Consider the following 18,012-nt stretch of genomic DNA (forward strand, 5'->3'; position numbering starts at 1 on the left):
TAAATGCAAAACAGATGAAACTCAAAAAACAAAAACTCATTACAAATGACAACGTTCAATTGAACTGGTTGATACAACATATCCACTGATTTCTACCTCTCCCTCTGGGCCAATTTAAACCACTGGAATGCTAAGAATTTGACCCGCTGCACCATCTGTATGTCCATTCAAGGGACTGAAAGGTGCCTGCGTTTGTGACCGCACACCTGAGGCTATTAATACAAATGTAATGTTTACACATTGAAAAGTGTCCTCTTCAAGAAGCTTTAGTATATTGCATTTAATTTTACGAATCACATGAAGCTAGGAAATTTATCATCATCATCATCATCATCATCATCAAATTCCTGCCATGTACCCTCAAGGGGTGTACAGGATATGACAGTACTACATGAAAAAATTACATCATTACTAACTTCCTATCTACAATTTTCCTCCAAATCAGTCTGTTACTTGTCAAGACTCCAACATTATCAGATCTTATATTTCTATCGTCTAAGGCACTTTGTACCGTATCAATCCACCTATATCTTGGTCTTCCTCTGGGTCGTTTTCCTGCCAACCTGGCAGAGAACACTTGTTTTGCTAATCTTTCCTCTCCCATTCTATTTAAGTGACCATACCACCTGAGATTAGCTCTGCTAACACATTCCTGGATGCTGACAATGTCAAGTTCTTTCCTAGTATCCTCATTTTTAATATGATATTACCATTGATGGCATCTGTTCATGCCTCTAATCTTTCTCAGGACTCTCATATCTGTGGTCTCCAGTCTTTGGTCAAGTGTTTTACTTCTGACCCAGCTCTCAGATCCATAAGTTAAAACTGGTTTGAACACTGTCTTGTATACAGCTAATTTAGTGTTCCGACTAATTTCTTTCTTATTCCATATGAATTTATTCAATTGACTTCCCACCACACCAGCTTTGCTGATTCTGTTGTCTATTTCTATATTTAATTTACCATCTTCAGTAAAAATCGTGCCTAAGTAGCTGAAATGTTTTACTTGTTCCACAGGTTCTCCATTCACAACACAGTTGATATTTTCAATGATTCTGCCTATTTTCATTGTCTTTGTCTTTTTATTGCTGACCTTCATACCATATCTATTACAACAGCTATTCAATTTAGTCAGAGAATCTTGCAGACTTGTAGCGGATTTATTTAGAAGTATAACATCATCCGCATAAAGCAAAGAGCTGACATTAACATCTCCAATTTTGATATCAGGTTTAATACCACATTCCTTCATAATGTGATCCATATAGATAATGAATAACAGAAGGGATAATGTACATCCTTGTCTCACACCAGATTTAACATTAAACCATCTTCCTGTACTTCCTTCAATTCTAACTGCTGACTTACAACTCAAATAAAGACTAAGTATTGCTTGATATAATGCCCCATTGACACCATATAACTGCAGCGTATTGAATAGCTTCTCTCTTGGCACCTTGTCATATGCCTTTTCCAAATCGACAAAACTTAAATACAGATCTTTGTTATATTCCAATGCTTTCTCGACTATTTGTCGTCGAGTGAAGATCTGATCCTGACAGCCTCTATTTGGCATGAATCCAGCTTGTTCTTCACCAAGCTTTTCTTCCACAATTCTTCTCAACCGTTTCTCAAGTATACTTGCATAGATCTTGCCAGGAACACTCAGTAGGGAAATACCTCTGCAATTCTCACATTCAGTTTTATTTCCCTTTTTATATATGGGTACTATGAGAGCTCTACTCCAATCATCGGGAATTCGTCCCTCTGTCCAGGCTTTCTGACCTATGCAGTGCAGCCACTGCAAGACTCTTATACCACCATACTTTAGCATTTCTGGTCGAATATCATCTACTCCTGCTGCCTTTCCACATTTCAAGCCTTTGATGGCTTTTTCTACTTCAAGTATGGATATGTATTCCTGACTGCATGCCTGGTCAGTGTTTTTTTATCACTGTGCTGTCATCACTGCTTGTTTCATTTAGCAGTTTTTCAAAGTAATTACTCCATACTTCAAGGATATCTTTTTCTCCTGTTTTCATGTCACCTTTCTCATCTCTAATTCCTTTTACAGCACTCTTTCCTCCATTCCTAAGCTTCTTCAACAACCAGAATATTTTGCCACCTTCTTGATATTTATTTTCTATATTCTTGCCAAAGTCCTCCCATGACTTTTGTTTAGCTGGTTTTACACACTGTTTAGCTTTCTTACATTTGTCTCTGTATTCTGTAAGAGTAAAAGCTGACTTATTTGACAGGAACTTTTGGTATGCTTTCTTCTTTTCCTTCACTGCCTCTTTAACTTCCTGTGTCCACCAGGGAGTTCTGATTTTTTTATCCTTGCACACAACCTCACCACATGCCTTTCTGGCAGAATTAATCAATGTTTTCTTCAGAGTTTGCCACTGAATCTCCAAGGTTTGATTCCTGTTCTCAAACTCTATCATTTTCTTTTCAATAATCTTTCTGTATTTTAGTCTACAGTTCACATCTGAGAGCCGCTCAACTTTTATTCGCTTTAAAACTTTCTTACATGTTATTCTTTTCAATATGAAATTCAATTTTATCCTGCTCAAGACTAAATAGTGATCACTTCCAATTTCAAATCCTCTGTACACTCTGGTGTCCTGCACCAGGGAGAAAACATCACTATCAACAATAACATAGTCAATGAGACTTTTCTTATTCCTTGCCTCTTCTCTCCATGTGAATTTGTGCACATTTTTATGTTGGAACATGGTGTTAGTAATAACCAGTCCATGTTCTGAACAGAAATCCAACAGATATTTGCCATTATTATTAGCTTTGCTCTTTTCTCCAAATTTTCCCAAAATAATTTTGTATGTCTCACAATCATTTCCTACTCTGCTATTTAGATCCCCAACAGGGACCAACTTTTCCTTTTTCATTGTGTCAGTTGCTTTTTCTAAGGCCTCAAAAAATTCCTCCACTTCTACCTTAGTAGAACCTTCTGGGGTACCATAGGCACAAATAAGTTTCATTATCCAGTTCCCCATTCTCATATTTGCCCACATTACTCTACTTGAGACTGACTGCCATTCAAGAAGATTAGCCTCGTATTTTGTGTTGAATACTATGGCTACTCCTTCTTTTCCTTGATTGTCATTGACTGAATATAACATTTTGTATTTATTGCTCAGAAAGATCTCACCAGTTTTGGTCTTTTTTGTTTCAGTCACCCCTATTATGTCGATCTGGTACTTATCTAATTCCTCAGCTAGCTCCATTTCTTTGCCATTCAGGCTTCTTACGTTGATAGTACCGATCTTTAACTCTGGTGATGTTGAGTTGGGGTGTGTTTTCAGATTTGTTCCAGAAGCTGACTTTTCGCTGTTCGCCCTGGTTCCCTGGCGAAAACAACTGGGGCCTTGTTTAACCGGGCGACGCCTCAGCCGGCATGAAATTTTGTCATGTTGTACCATCATTTTTTATTTTGGTTTAACCAATAAGAATACAATTTGGTCAGCTAAATCCCAAATTGCCAGCCCATCCTTGATCGTTCAGTATCAAAGTAGATACCCAACAGGGTGCACCACAAGAAGGTGAGGATTGGACATTAGGTCAGAAGCCCTGGTCGGTTCTCTGCATTCCTTTAAAGGCTATGTGGAGGTCTCCTCTCAGTTATACAGCTTTGACCCTTAAGCACCCAGGAAATGTATATATATAGAAAATATAGATATACAGGAAATATATTATATGATGAATAAATCTTTCTTATTCATTCCCAATAGGAATAAACAAAATAGATAATATCGATCTAACCTAATAATGAAGTTTATGGAATAGTATTTACCTTTTGTAATAGCTGCTGAAATTATATAATTCATTTCTTGTTTTTCATCATCATAATAGCTATCCACTCCTTTGGCATAAAGCCTTTGCACAATATATGGCATTTTACCTTGAAACTCATCATAAGTAATTGAATGATTCCATGCATATGGCAGACTATGCCCATTAATTTTGAATGTCCTTACAGAATGTGCATATATCGAACCAGGTCCAGTTTGTATATAATCCTCTGAAATCCAAATAAACAAAAAATCACTTTTATTCTCTTCAGAAATGATATTTTACTATTAAAATAATATATTATTTAAAAATTTAATAGTATATTACAGAAAGTTATATATATATATATATATATATATATATATATATACACGTATACATCATTATACGTGATCTCACTTTATGTGTTTTAGCTATAAAGCAATTTTTAAAAAAGCATGGAACAAAGTAAAAATAGAGACTGTAATAAAATCATTTAAAAAGTGTGGTATCTCTGATCTTATGGATGGTACGGAAGATGATCTGTTGTGAGACACTGATGACGATGAAAACAAAATCAATTCACTGGATTCGAACTGGGATCCATATGATGATCATTTAAACAATGAATCTGAAGAACTATTTTCAATTCTCTGTTCTTCATCATCTGAAGAACAGATGAAGAAAATTAACATGAAAATTGAGGTTAATAATTATTATTTGTTTTTTAAGACTTGCATCTATTGTAATATTTTAAATAAATTTATGTAACAAAAAATTCATCTGATTTGTTTATAAACACTGCCTATTTTCTTATATAAAACGATGTATTGTAACTACCTAAATGTTCATCCAAGAAATTAAGCTTCCCTTTAAGCTACCGTATAAGATGACCCATGATTTCGAGGGGTTTTATGTGGTATTTGAGAGTCGTCTTATACGCTGACATATATGGTATATATATATATATATATATATATATATATATATACAGGTGGTAACAGCTATATGCAGTCAAGCAAGGAGTTTCGAAGAAGTTGAGAAGAGGATGACAAAAGACTTAGAAATACTCTTCAATTACTACGAGACCAATTGCCTGAAGCCTAACCCAAACAAGACTCATTTGTGCTTTCCATCTGCGCAACAGGGAAGTAAAACATTACAAAACCAGTTAAACATTGTCTGGAGAGGAAAATGCCTCGAACACTGCAGAAACCCCAGCTATCTTAGAGTTAAGCTGGATCATACTTTGTCATATAAAGTACATTGCCAGGAACTAAAAGGAAAAATCTATGCAAGAAATAACATCATAAGAAAAATGACCGGCACGACGTGGGGAGCTCAACCAGAGGTACTTTGCTTGATGGCTTTGGCATTGTGTTTTGCTGCAGGGGAGCAGGCTGCCCCAGTGTGGGAGGCATCCGTCCATGCGAAATACGTGGATGTGGCTTTAAATGATGCCATTAAGATCATAACCTGATGCCTAAGACCAACCCCAGTCAACAAGCAGGCTTCTGGTCTCCTGGTTTCCATTGTGATTCTGATATATTGGAGAGAGAGCAAAGGAGAGTGTTAAAAATGATATCAGGATTGTGGAATACTGATTATGAAGACAGATTGAGAATTTGTAGACTGCAGACACTAGCAAACAGGAGAAAGAGGGATGATATGATTGAGACTTACAACCTTCTGAAAGGGTCATACAGGATTTCAATCGATAGACTTTTTCAATTTATGGAAGGTGGGGAAAGGACAAGGGGACATCCTTGGAAGCTGAGAATGAAGACCGCTAAGAAATGGGGGTGAGGGCTATATTTTTCTCTCAGAGGGTGGTGCCTGATTGGAATGGATTGCCATTGGATGTTGTGAGTGCAAGCAGCGTGAATGAATAAGTATGATAGCTGGTGTGTGTAGTATGTGACCTCCCTTGATGAGTCTCTGACTCCCTAGAGGTCTCTCTCTTAATAATAATAATAATAATTATTATTATTATATAATTATTAATTATCCTTAAGGGGGAGCCCGTTCATAAGTATGGAACGCCATAAGTTAGGTCATCCGTGACTTGGTGACTTACTTTAGTTTCCAAGTCTGGAAAACCAATCATATCCTCTCCATCCAAAAAACAGTGGCTTGTATCACCTTGTCATTGACCGTCAGAATGTCATCTGTGGAGCACACATCGATTAGATCTGGGCAACATAAAAGATGTTCGTCGGTTTGGATGCCTCCTCAGTCACAGCTGTCATCATCTGCATAACTCCCACTCTAAGACGGTTCAGAGTCCTCCAGGTGCTGTAGGGTAGGTGATATCCCTTGGTTAACTCTTCCTTAATTATGGGGGCTTCTTGAAGTTGAACCAATTCCCTCCATAGAACAAAGCGTCGCTCCTCAGGTTTATGGTTCAATGGTTTAGTTCTTTGCATAAAACTATGCCTTGATTTGAGTCGAGAAGCCGTGATGATATGGCCATACATTGGATGTCTTTCGTCCATCATCTGCTTTTTTTTGTCCATCTCACCGCCCACTTGACATCTTATGCCTGGTGGTGCTATGCCTAAGACCAACCCCTTAGCAGGCATAGCACCACTGGCATAAGATGTCAAGTGGCTGGTGAGATGGACAAAAAAAAGCAGATGATGGACGAAAGATATCCAATGTATGGCCATATCATCACGGCTTCTCGACTCAAATCAAGGCGTAGTTTTATGCAAAGAACTAAACCATTGAACCATAAACCTGAGGAGCGACGCTTTGTTCTATGGAGGGAATTGGTTCAACTTCAAGAAGCTCCCATAATTAAGGAAGAGTTAACCAAGGGATATCACCTACCCTACAGCACCTGGAGGACTCTGAACCGTCTTAGAGTGGGAGTATCCAGATGCAGAAGTACCCTGATGAAATGGGGGTTATGCAGATGATGACAGCTGTGACTGAGGAGGCATCCAAACCGACAAACATCTTTTATGTTGCCCAGATCTAATCGATGTGTGTTCCACAGATGACATTCTGACGGTCAATGACAAGGTGATACAAGCCACTGTTTTTTGGATGGAGAGGATATGATTGGTTTTCCAGACTTGGAAACTAAAGTAAGTCACCAAGTCACGGACGACCTAACTTATGGCGTTCCGTACTTATGAACGGGCTCCCCCTTAAGGATAATTAATAATTATATAATAATAATAATTATTATTATTATTATTATTAAGAGAGAGACCTCTACGGAGCCAGAGACTCATCAAGGGAGGTCACATACTACATACACCAGCTATCATACTTATTCATTCACGCTGCTTGCACTCACAACATCCAATGGCAATCCATTCCAATCAGGCACCACCCTCTGAGAGAAAAATATAGCCCTCACCCCCATTTCTTAGCAGTCTTCATTCTCAGCTTCCAAGGATGTCCCCTTGTCCTTTCCCCACCTTCCATAAATTGAAAAAGTCTATCGATTGAAATCCTGTATGACCCTTTCAGAAGGTTGTAAGTCTCAATCATATCATCCCTCTTTCTCCTGTTTGCTAGTGTCTGCAGTCTACAAATTCTCAATCTGTCTTCATAATCAGTATTCCACAATCCTGATATCATTTTTAACACTCTCCTTTGCTCTCTCTCCAATATATCAGAATCACAATGGAAACCAGGAGACCAGACATGCGCACAATAATCCACGTGAGGTCTTATCAAGGCTTTATAAAGAGGAAAAATAACATCCTTATATTTACATGTGAAGGTTCATTTCAGCATTTCAATTATCTTTTGAGTTGTATTTGCAATATTTGCCACATGGCCACTGAACTTCAACTTCCTATCTATTAACATAGCAAAGCCAAATGGTTGGTTTTTGTGGTGCAGACTTTAAAGCTTTCTCTTCAAAAGTCTCCATATAAAAGTTGGCCAAGGGTGGGGAGAGTGGAGAACCCATGGCCATTCCCTCTATTTGTTTGTAGAATTTTCCTTGAATTTTCAAACAAAATAGCCTGAGTTCATTGTGAACTGAAATAGGGCTGTAATATTGGGAGGAAATTTAGCTTGGATAAGCTCTAAGGATTCTTTGAGTGGGACATTTGTAAATAAGGAGGAGAATCAAAACTGACCATTATGTAGTGTGTTTGAATGTAAGGTTTTCTATGCTGGTTTGAAGTGGGCTGAGTTTCTTTATGTGTGAAGGTGTGTTGCAAGTATAGTGTGAGAGAGCTTTGGCCAAATGTTTAGCTAGTTTGTAAGTGGGGGAAATCAATGCCATCCACTATGGGACGTAATGGCACATTTTCCTTATGTATTTTTGGGAGTCCATAAATAGAGGGGAGTATAGAGTTAAATGATTCTAATTTGTTAGTGATTTCCACAGGCAAAGAAGTGACCTTCTTAAAGAGCCTGTGGAGTTTTCTAATTTGTGAGTTGGTGGGATTGTACTCAATAGGTAAGTAGCCTGATCTAACAATAGAGCTTTGTTTTGGTGGTTTAGCTTTGCTCAGAACACAAGCTACATCCAGTCTAATATCGTTGGCCATGTGGTTTGGAAGGTGTCGTATCCCGCGTTCAATTCTCATCATAATATCTTCAGTAGGTATTCTTCTGGGTGCAATGGCGAAGTTGTGGCCACGTGCGAGGGCGTCGAGTACTTCAGGTTTTAGACTAAATGAAGAAAGGTTGGCTACCGTTTTGGTAGGAAGTTGTGGTTTTGAGATCGAGTTCTTTTTCAAATTTTCAAATTTTTTGATGTGTTGATCTCGTACTTTTCTAAATTCTTTCTCCGCTGCAGTGCATGAGATGTCGTATAAAATAGACCAAATTTCGGGGTTTAAGGTGCTTGAAAGGTCATCTTCGAGTGTCTGTATAGCTTAGCATCATTCAGGAAATGGCGAGTCATGGCAATCTGTTCTCTGAGTAAGGCTTGGCTGGCACAGTTATAAATTCGAAGCGCCGTTTTAATTTCACACAGTTAAAAATTACCTGGTTATCCTGGCAGTGTTTTAGGAAGTTGTCTTGATTCAGTTGTCTTGATAGCTTTAACTTCATTTTAACGTAATGGCGTGCTTTACGTGCAATATCATCTCTATGGATTATCGTAATCCTCGTGGAAAGGCTTAGACGTTGGTTATGCATTTTTAACTAAACGATTTAAGGAAATTACAATGTCGACTAAAATACACATTAAAATAAATTTTAATATACTTCAATATTTTGGTAACGTCACATTGCCATTTTCAAGAAACTTAAGAACAAGACACGTGCATGCAGGCACAATAAACAGTATATGAGGAAGAAGCAGGAAGCTATTATTTCTCCTAAAGTCCTAATGGTGCACAAGCGGGCAATGTTGGTATTCTTGGGCGATTGGGCTGAGGTCTTCTGATGTCGGTTTCCCAAATTTTTGGAAAAAATTACAAAATTCTTAAAAAAACATGACTTAACTTCTTGTTACAGACCATATAAAAAATGGGCATTCCATATCCACCCTACTAAGGACCAACCTTCCCCCATAGACCTACCTGGTGTTTACCAGGTCCCTTGCAGCTGTAAGCTGTCCTACTTTGGCCAAACAAGCAGGACAGCCAATATCAGAATCTCAGAACACAAGGACTACAGCCGATTTCATCAATACAGCCACTCTGGTCATGCTGACCATGCACTGGATACCTGCCATAGAATACGGTGGAAGAAAGCCACGATCATACTGTATTAATTACAAATATGAAAGGGTTTTCATGGAATCAGCTTCAGCCCTAAGAAATAATCAAAACCTCAACAAATGAGACTGCCTGAAATTTGGGAAACCTACATCAGAAGACCTCAGCCCAATCGCCCAAGAATACCAACATTACTCGCTAGGGGGGGCACCATTAGGATTTTAGGAGAAATAATAGCTTCCTGCTTCTTCCTCATTTACTGTTTGTTGTGCCTGCGTGCACGTGTCTTGTTCTTAAGTTTCTTGAAAATGGCAACGTGACATTGCCGAAATATTGAAGTATATTAAAATTTATTTTAATGTATATTCTAGCTGATGTTGTAATTTCCTTATATCATTATTACAGTATTACACTGTATTATTATTGCCATATGTGAGCCATTATAGTGTTGTTACTATTATTATTATTACATAACACCTCCGGGTGTCCAAAGACTCATCAAGGGAGGGTACCTACTCTACAACTCTCCGTCTCCACCAACTGCAACTACCTTCATCATCTACCACCGACCACTAGTATTTTCACAGAGAAACATCCATGCCGACGACAGAATTCGAACCCGCAGCCTTTTGGCTAGAGAGTGGATAAGCTAACTTTTTTACTAAGTAATTTAAGGAAATTACAACATCAACTAGGATATACATTAAAATAAATTTTAATATACTTCAGTATTTCGGCAACTTCACATTGCCATTTTCAAGAAACTTAAGAACAAGACACGTGCACACAGGCACAACAAATAGTAAATATGGAAGAAGCAAGAAGCTATTATTTCTCCTAAAGTCTCGATGGATCCCTCTAGCGGGCATTGTTAGTATTCTTGGGCGATTGGGCTGAAGGTCTTCTGATGTAGGTTTCCCAAATTTGAGGCAGTCTCATGCAGCCAAATTTGTTGAGGTTTGGATTGTTTCTTCGGGCTGAAGTTGATTCCATGAAAAGTCTTTCATATTTGTATTTACTATGGTGTACTATCATAGCTTTCTTTTACCGTATTCCATGGCAGGTATCCAGCACATGGTCAGCAAGACCGGAGTGGCTGTATCGGTGAAACCGGATGTAGTCCTATTGTTCTGAGATGCTGATATTGGCTGTCCTGCCTGTTTGGCCAAAGTAGGACAATTTACAGCTGCAAGGGACCTGGCATACACCAGGTAGGTCTAGGGGGCGAGTTGGTCTTTAGTAGAGTAGATAAGGGATGCCAATTTTTTATATGGTCTGTAACAAGAAGTTAAGTCATGCTTTTTCAGGATTTTTGTAATTTTTTCCGAGGTGCCTCAGATATAGGGTATGGTGATGGATTTAGAGTAATCCTTGTTGTGAGGGGGGTTGTGGTTTACTGGTTTCAATAATTTTTGGATTTTTTTTTTGGGGGGGGGGGTAACCATTGGCTGAGAGAGTGTTGAGAATGTGGTTAGGGCATTGTCATTCAAACAGATAAGTTTAGCCCTGTTGTGTAGTGTCTTAATATGACTCCACATTGTTGCGAGGAGCAGTCGTGGGATTGTTGGTGAATTTATCTGCCTGTATGGGTGGGTTTTCTATAGACTGAGAAAACCAAGGTTCCATCAGACTGGCGGGTGACTAGTGTGTCTAAGAAAGGAAGGCAGTTGTTTTTTTCTTCTTCCAGGGTGAATTTGATTCTGGGATGTTGATTGTTTATATGTGTTAGGAAGGAGAGGAGTGCATCGGAGGCATGTGGCCAAATTGGCATCCCTTATCCATTCTACTAAAGACCATATATATATATATATATATATATATATATTTTTTTTTTTTAAATCCAAATAATAACTTGAGCTACAACCTCCCAGATAGTCATTCAGCTGTAATCATGTACTAGCATTCACGAGATGCTACTAGCACCTACTTTCCCAACAATACAAAAAAAAATGAAAGAACAGCTTGAAATACAACCACAACGATTTAATGTCAATTATGTATAGAGACTCTCTATGATGTTCATAGTTTATTTAAGTTTCAGTGTTTTAGTGTTTTTTCTTTCTTTTATAATGTCACCTGATGAAGGCTGTTACAAGCCGAAACTAGTCGTGTTTTTATATTAAAACCTTTTCACTTAAATGTCAGTTCTAGTCATTCAATTCTTTTTAAAAAATATGTATGTTAACCGAGTTAATGATCAGTCTTTCATATATATCTATATATATATATATATATAAAGTATTTTACCTTGGGTATAATAAATTACCCAAGGTAAAATATTTTCTACATCTATCTCTCCTCCTGAGATTTTTATTTAATAAGGTTAAAACACCTTATGGTAACTTGTTCTGGAAAAATACTTATAAGCTCTGTATTACTAAAATCTTGGTATTTCTAGCCTGGCTACCACTGATGAGACCTCAATAAACGTCGAAACCGGTCTGGGTAGTGGCCCCTTGCCTTTAATACATGGCATCATACATCTCCTCCAGGAGATGTGCTTTGCATTAAGGGTAAATATTAAGAATAGCGATCAGAGCTTATCCACCTTTTACCATGAGTTGCCTTAGTCTTGCACTACGTGTGGGATTGCCTAGACTTGCAATACTTGCAGGCGCAAACTTGACTTACTTGTCTGTTTGCTTACTTGGGAAATTGAGTAAAACCAGGTTTAAAATAGCTTGGTATCTTTAAATATATATATAATTTTATAAAAAGATAATAGGTCATTAAGTAAAATTATAACTGCAAGGTTAGAGAAGACTATTACCTTTGGTGTGTTAAAGAATAAGTAGGCCTTACTGCTAGAAAATATTGTATCAATAATATTTTCATCATGAAACACGCCATAGAAAAAAGAATTATCAAAGGATAGAAAACAAATTTGATTTTTGTGGAGACCTTGAAAAAGGCCTATGACTCAGTTCCCATTAGCAGACTGGAGATTGATGTGGAAGATGAATGTGAGTGAGTCAATCATCAGGTAAAGAGAATATATAGAAGGTGCAGAGCAGCTGCTAAGTCTGGGGACTGGAATCAGCTGACTCTGTAAGATCTTAATGTCTTAGACAAGGATGCTTGATGTCACCATCCCTGTTTAAGATTTACCTTGATGTAGTGCTGGCACATTGGAATGCTTCGTGTAGAGCTATGTGAATTGAGATTGGAAATAGCATCATTCATTAACTATTGTTCTGACAATCAAGTGATAATTACTTACAATCAGGATGACATTGATTTTATGATGAGGAAACTGGTTGATATTCACAGCATGGGAGGCCTAAAAGTAAATTTTACAAAGACAAAAATTTGGCAATTGGTGAAAAATACAGAGACTTAGATCTTCTAGTCAGTAAAGTCAAGGCAGTAGATCATTTCAGATACTTATGATAAATTATTATTAAGTCGAGAACATGTGAGAAAGATGTAGATGATCGTGTCAACCAAGCCCATAATGCTATTAAATAACTGAATGATGTGCTAGGGTGTTGAGACATTTGGCAGGAAATGAAGAAGATGATACTCCAAATGACAGTAGAGAGTGTTCTCATGTATGGAGTAGAAGGATGGACATTGAATGCATAGCGGAATAAGTGTATAAGAACTTTAGATGTTTATGACCATACAATGGTTTATGACAAAGTGTGTGTGTGTATAAAAAAAATAATGAAATTCCAGAGATTGTGAGAATTATAGAACCATCGCTTTAATTTCATATGCAAGTAAAGTTATGTTCAGTGTGAATAGAGAAATGCCACAAGAATAGGCAGGCTTTAGGAGAGGTAGAGGAACTAAAGACCAAATAGCAAACATGAGGTGGATTATGGAAAGAACAAGAGAATTTCAGAAGGAAGTACTGATCTGTTTTATTGATTATAAGAAAACTTTTGATTGCATGGATCACAACAGATGTGGATTTTAATGAAATCAGTGGGAATACTTGAACATCTAATTCTCTTGATAAGAGAGCTGTATGACAACCAAGAAGCTTCAGTAAAAACAGTCTTTGGAGAAACAGTGTTCAAGTGAAAAAAATAGGTGTGGCAGGGTTGTATACTACTGCCCTACCTTTTTAATATTTATAGTGAATATATTATGAGAATAGCTGATTTAAACTAAGATCCAGCTGGAATTAAGACTGGCAGCAAAAAAATAAATAATTTAAGATATGTAAATGATACAATCCTCATAGCAGAAACTAAGGAGGATCTGGAGTAGTTGATTCTATTGGTAAAGACAGAAAGTAACAAAGCTGGGCTTAATTTAAACATCAGCAAATCAAAATTGATAGCATCTGGCAATTTAAATGAATTTATAATAGAGGGAGATAAAATAGAAATTGTTGAAAGTTATGATTTACGGGGGGTCCAGAATCAGAAATGATGGTAAATGTGGAGATGAAATTAGAAGGATAGTCATGAGAAAAAAAAGTGATGTTAAACTTAACAAAAGATAGAAGTGTGAGTAAGGCCACATAAGTTAGAATTGTCAAAGCAATGGTATTTCCAGTAGTGATGTATGGATGTGAAAGCTAGATTATTAAGAAGATATACAGAAAGTGAATTGATTCATTTGAATTATCGATGTGGAGGAGACTATTATGAATCCCATGGGCTGAAAGAATGACCAATAAGAAGGTTTTAGAGAAATATAAAGACAGAATGTTCTTGGAAGCGATGATCGCTAAACAGAAGTTGATGTATTTTGGACATATTATGTGAGCTGATGAATAATTGGAAAAGGTAGTTATGTTGGAGAAGATTGAAAGAATGAGAAGAAGAGGAAGATCACAAAGGATATGGATAGACATCATAAAAGAACTTACAATTACTGAAAGAAAGGACAGGAGGCTGAGTGGGATGGAGAGCATTTGTTCACAGGATCACCAAGAGTCAAAAACGACTGGATGGTACATAACAACAACATGTGTATATCCCGCCTTCAAAGAGTGCAGAATGAGGTATCATCACAGAGAGACTGAAACTGTCATGGACCACTTGATGCGCCGATCTTTACGATGCTATGGGCATGTTCAATGGATGCCACAGGAGAGATGGCCGCCCAAGAGAGTGATGAATTGGTCACCACCAGGAAGAGAGGATGGCCTGGACTTAGATAGAGAGGAGGAGTCGTGGAGGCAGTGTGAGCCAGAGAGTTGCAAGAAGGTTCTTGGAATGACTATTTGCAGTGGAGAAGGGGAACCACAATGCATTTACTGAACAGTATAAACCAGCAAGTTATGTATGGGGACAGTGTCCCAAATAAAAAGAAAGATGATGAATAGAGTAACACAGGGTTCTGTTCTAGGACCATTATTGTTTAATTTATATATCAATTTATATATTAATTTATATAACACAGGGTTCTGTTCTGGGACCATTATTGTTTAATTTATATATCAATGATGTTTTTGAAAATTTTTCATGTAACTTCCACTCACAAAAGGTTGTAAACTTATTGTACATTAGTGCTGTGGTCAGGGTAAGGATTTTTTAAAATTTTAATTGTGTGTAAATATATATATATATATATATATATATATATTTTTTTTTTTCCATTTTTATTTATGTCTTAAGTAGTCCAGAAACTCTGAAATAGAGACGAAACATGAAACTTTTTCAAGTCACCTCAGGCCTCCAATAAGGCAGGGCAGCAGTCTCACACACGAGATGAAATTCATCTTTCACTCCGCCATAATTAAACATCACAACTCTATAATAGTCACAATCTGTTTGTTAAGGGAAGGTCAAGTTTTAGTAATCTGCATATGTGCTACAACAAGATGATGAATTTACTTGATAAGGGAGATGCATATACAGTGATATACATGTATTTTTAAAGGCCTTTCATAGATGACAAGCTGGTAATTTAACTGAAACAGATGGGACCGGATAAGAGACTAGTAAGTTGGCTAGGTGATTGGCTGTCAACCAGCTGGTTGTATTTGGGGAGTAATATCTGAAAAGAAGAAAATCACTGGCATAGTGCCATAGGGTCTATTTTAGCATTATTTTTTTTTTAACTTGTATGTTAACAATATTGTTATAGGCTGAACTGTGGATATGCAGATGTTTCCAGTGATACAAAGCTGAGAAGAACTATGAGGATCAGAGCAGATGTTGTAGCCTTGCAGTAACTGAATAGATTGTTTGAATCAGTAAGTGAGAGCTACCAGTTTAATGTTGCAAAGTATCAGCAAATGGGGAAATTTTAAAGGTGGGTGGTGGAAGAGATGAGATATCTGGGAGTAATGAGACAGAGATGTGAAGGTTAGTGGTCATATTGCTAAAATTGCAAGAATACCACATTGGACAGTGGCAATGATCAGAAGAACCTTGACATGCAGAAGCAGAGAAGTTATAGTTGGGCTGCATATGGCTAACTGAGTCCATATTTGGTCGCTTGGTTTTCAAGGGGGATGAGAATATCTTAGAGGGGATCTAGAGAAGGTTCACTAAGTCAGTGTCATGTGCATTAAATGTGAGGAGAGATTGAGGGAATGTAATTTGCAGAGCTTTATGAATAGAAGGAGAGGGGACATGAGACTTATAAGTTGATGAGGGATTGCTACCAGATTAATGTGGAGGAGATTTTTTAGAGAGTATAGGGAGACAATGGTAGAACAAAAGGCCATCCATGGAAGCTATATAAGAATGGTATGAGCAAGTTCAACTGGAGAGTGATTTATGTGTAGAATGCATTGCCTGAAAACTGCAAATGGGTTAAAGACATTTGCAGTTTTCAGGCAATGCAGGTAATTCGATGATCATTTTGCATGAGTGTTGGCCTCCTGCAATAAGGCTTATGTCTCCATGCATGTCTGATGTTAATAATAATAATAAAGAATTAGTCAAATGTATGCTGATAAACATAAAAGAAAAAGCAAAAAAGAAAATCTGAATACATCTCGACTAATTCTTTATTATCATTATTATTAACATCAGACATGCATGGAGACAAAAAATATAAAAGAAAATTCAGTTTCAATAAAAAACTGGCAAGTAATTATCTTGTAAATCGGATCAAAAGAATTTACAACCTGAATAAGGATCTAGTTCTATAAAGGCATCGGGTGGCATGTTAGGCACTTCACCAGTGATAACAATATCGACTTGCAAATGGCCATTTCTATCCAGTCCTCTTGCAACATGTGTCATATGTACCGTTTCCCCTAAATAAAAAAAAAAAAAAAAACAGATTAAAAAATAATATATATATATATATATATATATATATACCGAGGTTGATTTACTCGGTTGTTAAACATATTTTTTAAAAGAATTGAATGACATAAACCGAGAGTAAAGAAAAACGGTTTAATGGTATCACACAACTAGTTTCGGCTTTTTATAGCCTTCTTCAGGTGTTTTCATAAAAGAAAAGAAAAAACATTAAACGTTGAAGATAAAAACTGTGAACAGCACAGGAAAGTCACTATACATATTTAATGTGAAAACATTGCAGTTAACGTATTCAAAGCTGTTCCTTCGTTGGCCACATTGCTGGGTGAGTGCATGCATATAGCATCTCGTGAGCGCCAGTATGTGATCACAGCAGAATGGCAGTCTGGGAGGTTGTAGCTTAAATTATTATTTAAATGTACAGGGTTGAGGATGATTTCTCTAGAGTCTACAATTTTTCTCTCCAATTCATCATGGCAACGGAAAATGTTGTTAGATCTATCCAAAAAGATTGTATGACTATGGTTTTGATCATCAGAATCGGCAGAAAAAAGGATATGGCTGGATAAAGCACTGGCACGTGTTCTCTTGTAAGTGATGTCCATGCTGTGCTGCTTCATATGCAATTCAATAGATTTATCCATCTGGCCAAAGTAAGGAATGTCGTAGTCACACCATATCTTGAATACACCGGGAAATTTTAGATTGTGATGGCTAGGCTTTGGACGGCTCACTAGAGAGCGGATCTTAGGAAGCGGAGTGAATAAAGCTCAAATGTTATATTTTTTGAGAACCTTGGCTAATTATGTATGGTATAGATATATTGCCTTTAGCATTATTCATTTCTTCAGTATGGTGACTAAGAGGATTAAAAAGGTATTTTTTAGTAATCTTTTGAGAATAACCATTCAATCTGAAAGTAGACCTAAGAAAATTGATTTCTTTATGAAGTTCATCTGGGTCGTCAAGAAGAGAGCGAGCTCTATGTCCCAAAGTAGAAATAATTCCAAGTTTCTGAGGAGGGAAATGATGGGACTGACTATGGAGATATCTATTGGTGTGTGTAGGTTTTCTGTACATCAATTAAGTTTTTCAGAAGAGCGGGTCAGTTTCACGTCCAGGAAAGAAACTTGAAATTATTTCTACTTTGGGACATAGAGCTCGCTCTCTTCTTGACGACCCAGATGAATTCATAAAGAAATCAATTTTCTTAGATCTACTTTCAGACTGAATGGTTATTCTCAAAAAATTACTAAAAAATACCTTTTTAATCCTCCTAGTCGCCATACTGAAGAAATGAATAATGCTAAAGGCAATATATCTATACCATACATAAGCTCAGTCTCTCAAAAATTAGCGAAGGTTCTCAAAAAATATAACATTAGAACTTTATTCACTCC

The 18,012-nt window shown here is 37.1% G+C and overlaps 1 protein-coding gene across 1 annotated transcript in view; it reads right to left on the bottom strand.

Moving 5' to 3' along the window:
* Nucleotides 1-18,012, bottom strand: part of LOC150104032 (hemicentin-1-like) — a 792,930-nt gene that overhangs the window by 294,300 nt on the left and 480,618 nt on the right. The window contains exons 23-24 of the mRNA XM_090396385.1: nucleotides 16,471-16,602; nucleotides 3,815-4,042 (exon numbers count right to left, since the gene is read on the bottom strand). Coding sequence (XP_090252511.1) covers nucleotides 3,815-4,042; nucleotides 16,471-16,602 — 360 coding nt within the window. The remainder of the gene's footprint in view (nucleotides 1-3,814; nucleotides 4,043-16,470; nucleotides 16,603-18,012) is intronic.

This window comes from Typopeltis vanoorti, chromosome 8, assembly GCF_054136105.1.
Source record: "Typopeltis vanoorti isolate ZY-2024b chromosome 8, IOZ_Tvanoo_1.0, whole genome shotgun sequence".
In the NCBI taxonomy this organism is placed as follows: Eukaryota; Metazoa; Arthropoda; class Arachnida; order Uropygi; family Thelyphonidae; genus Typopeltis; species Typopeltis vanoorti.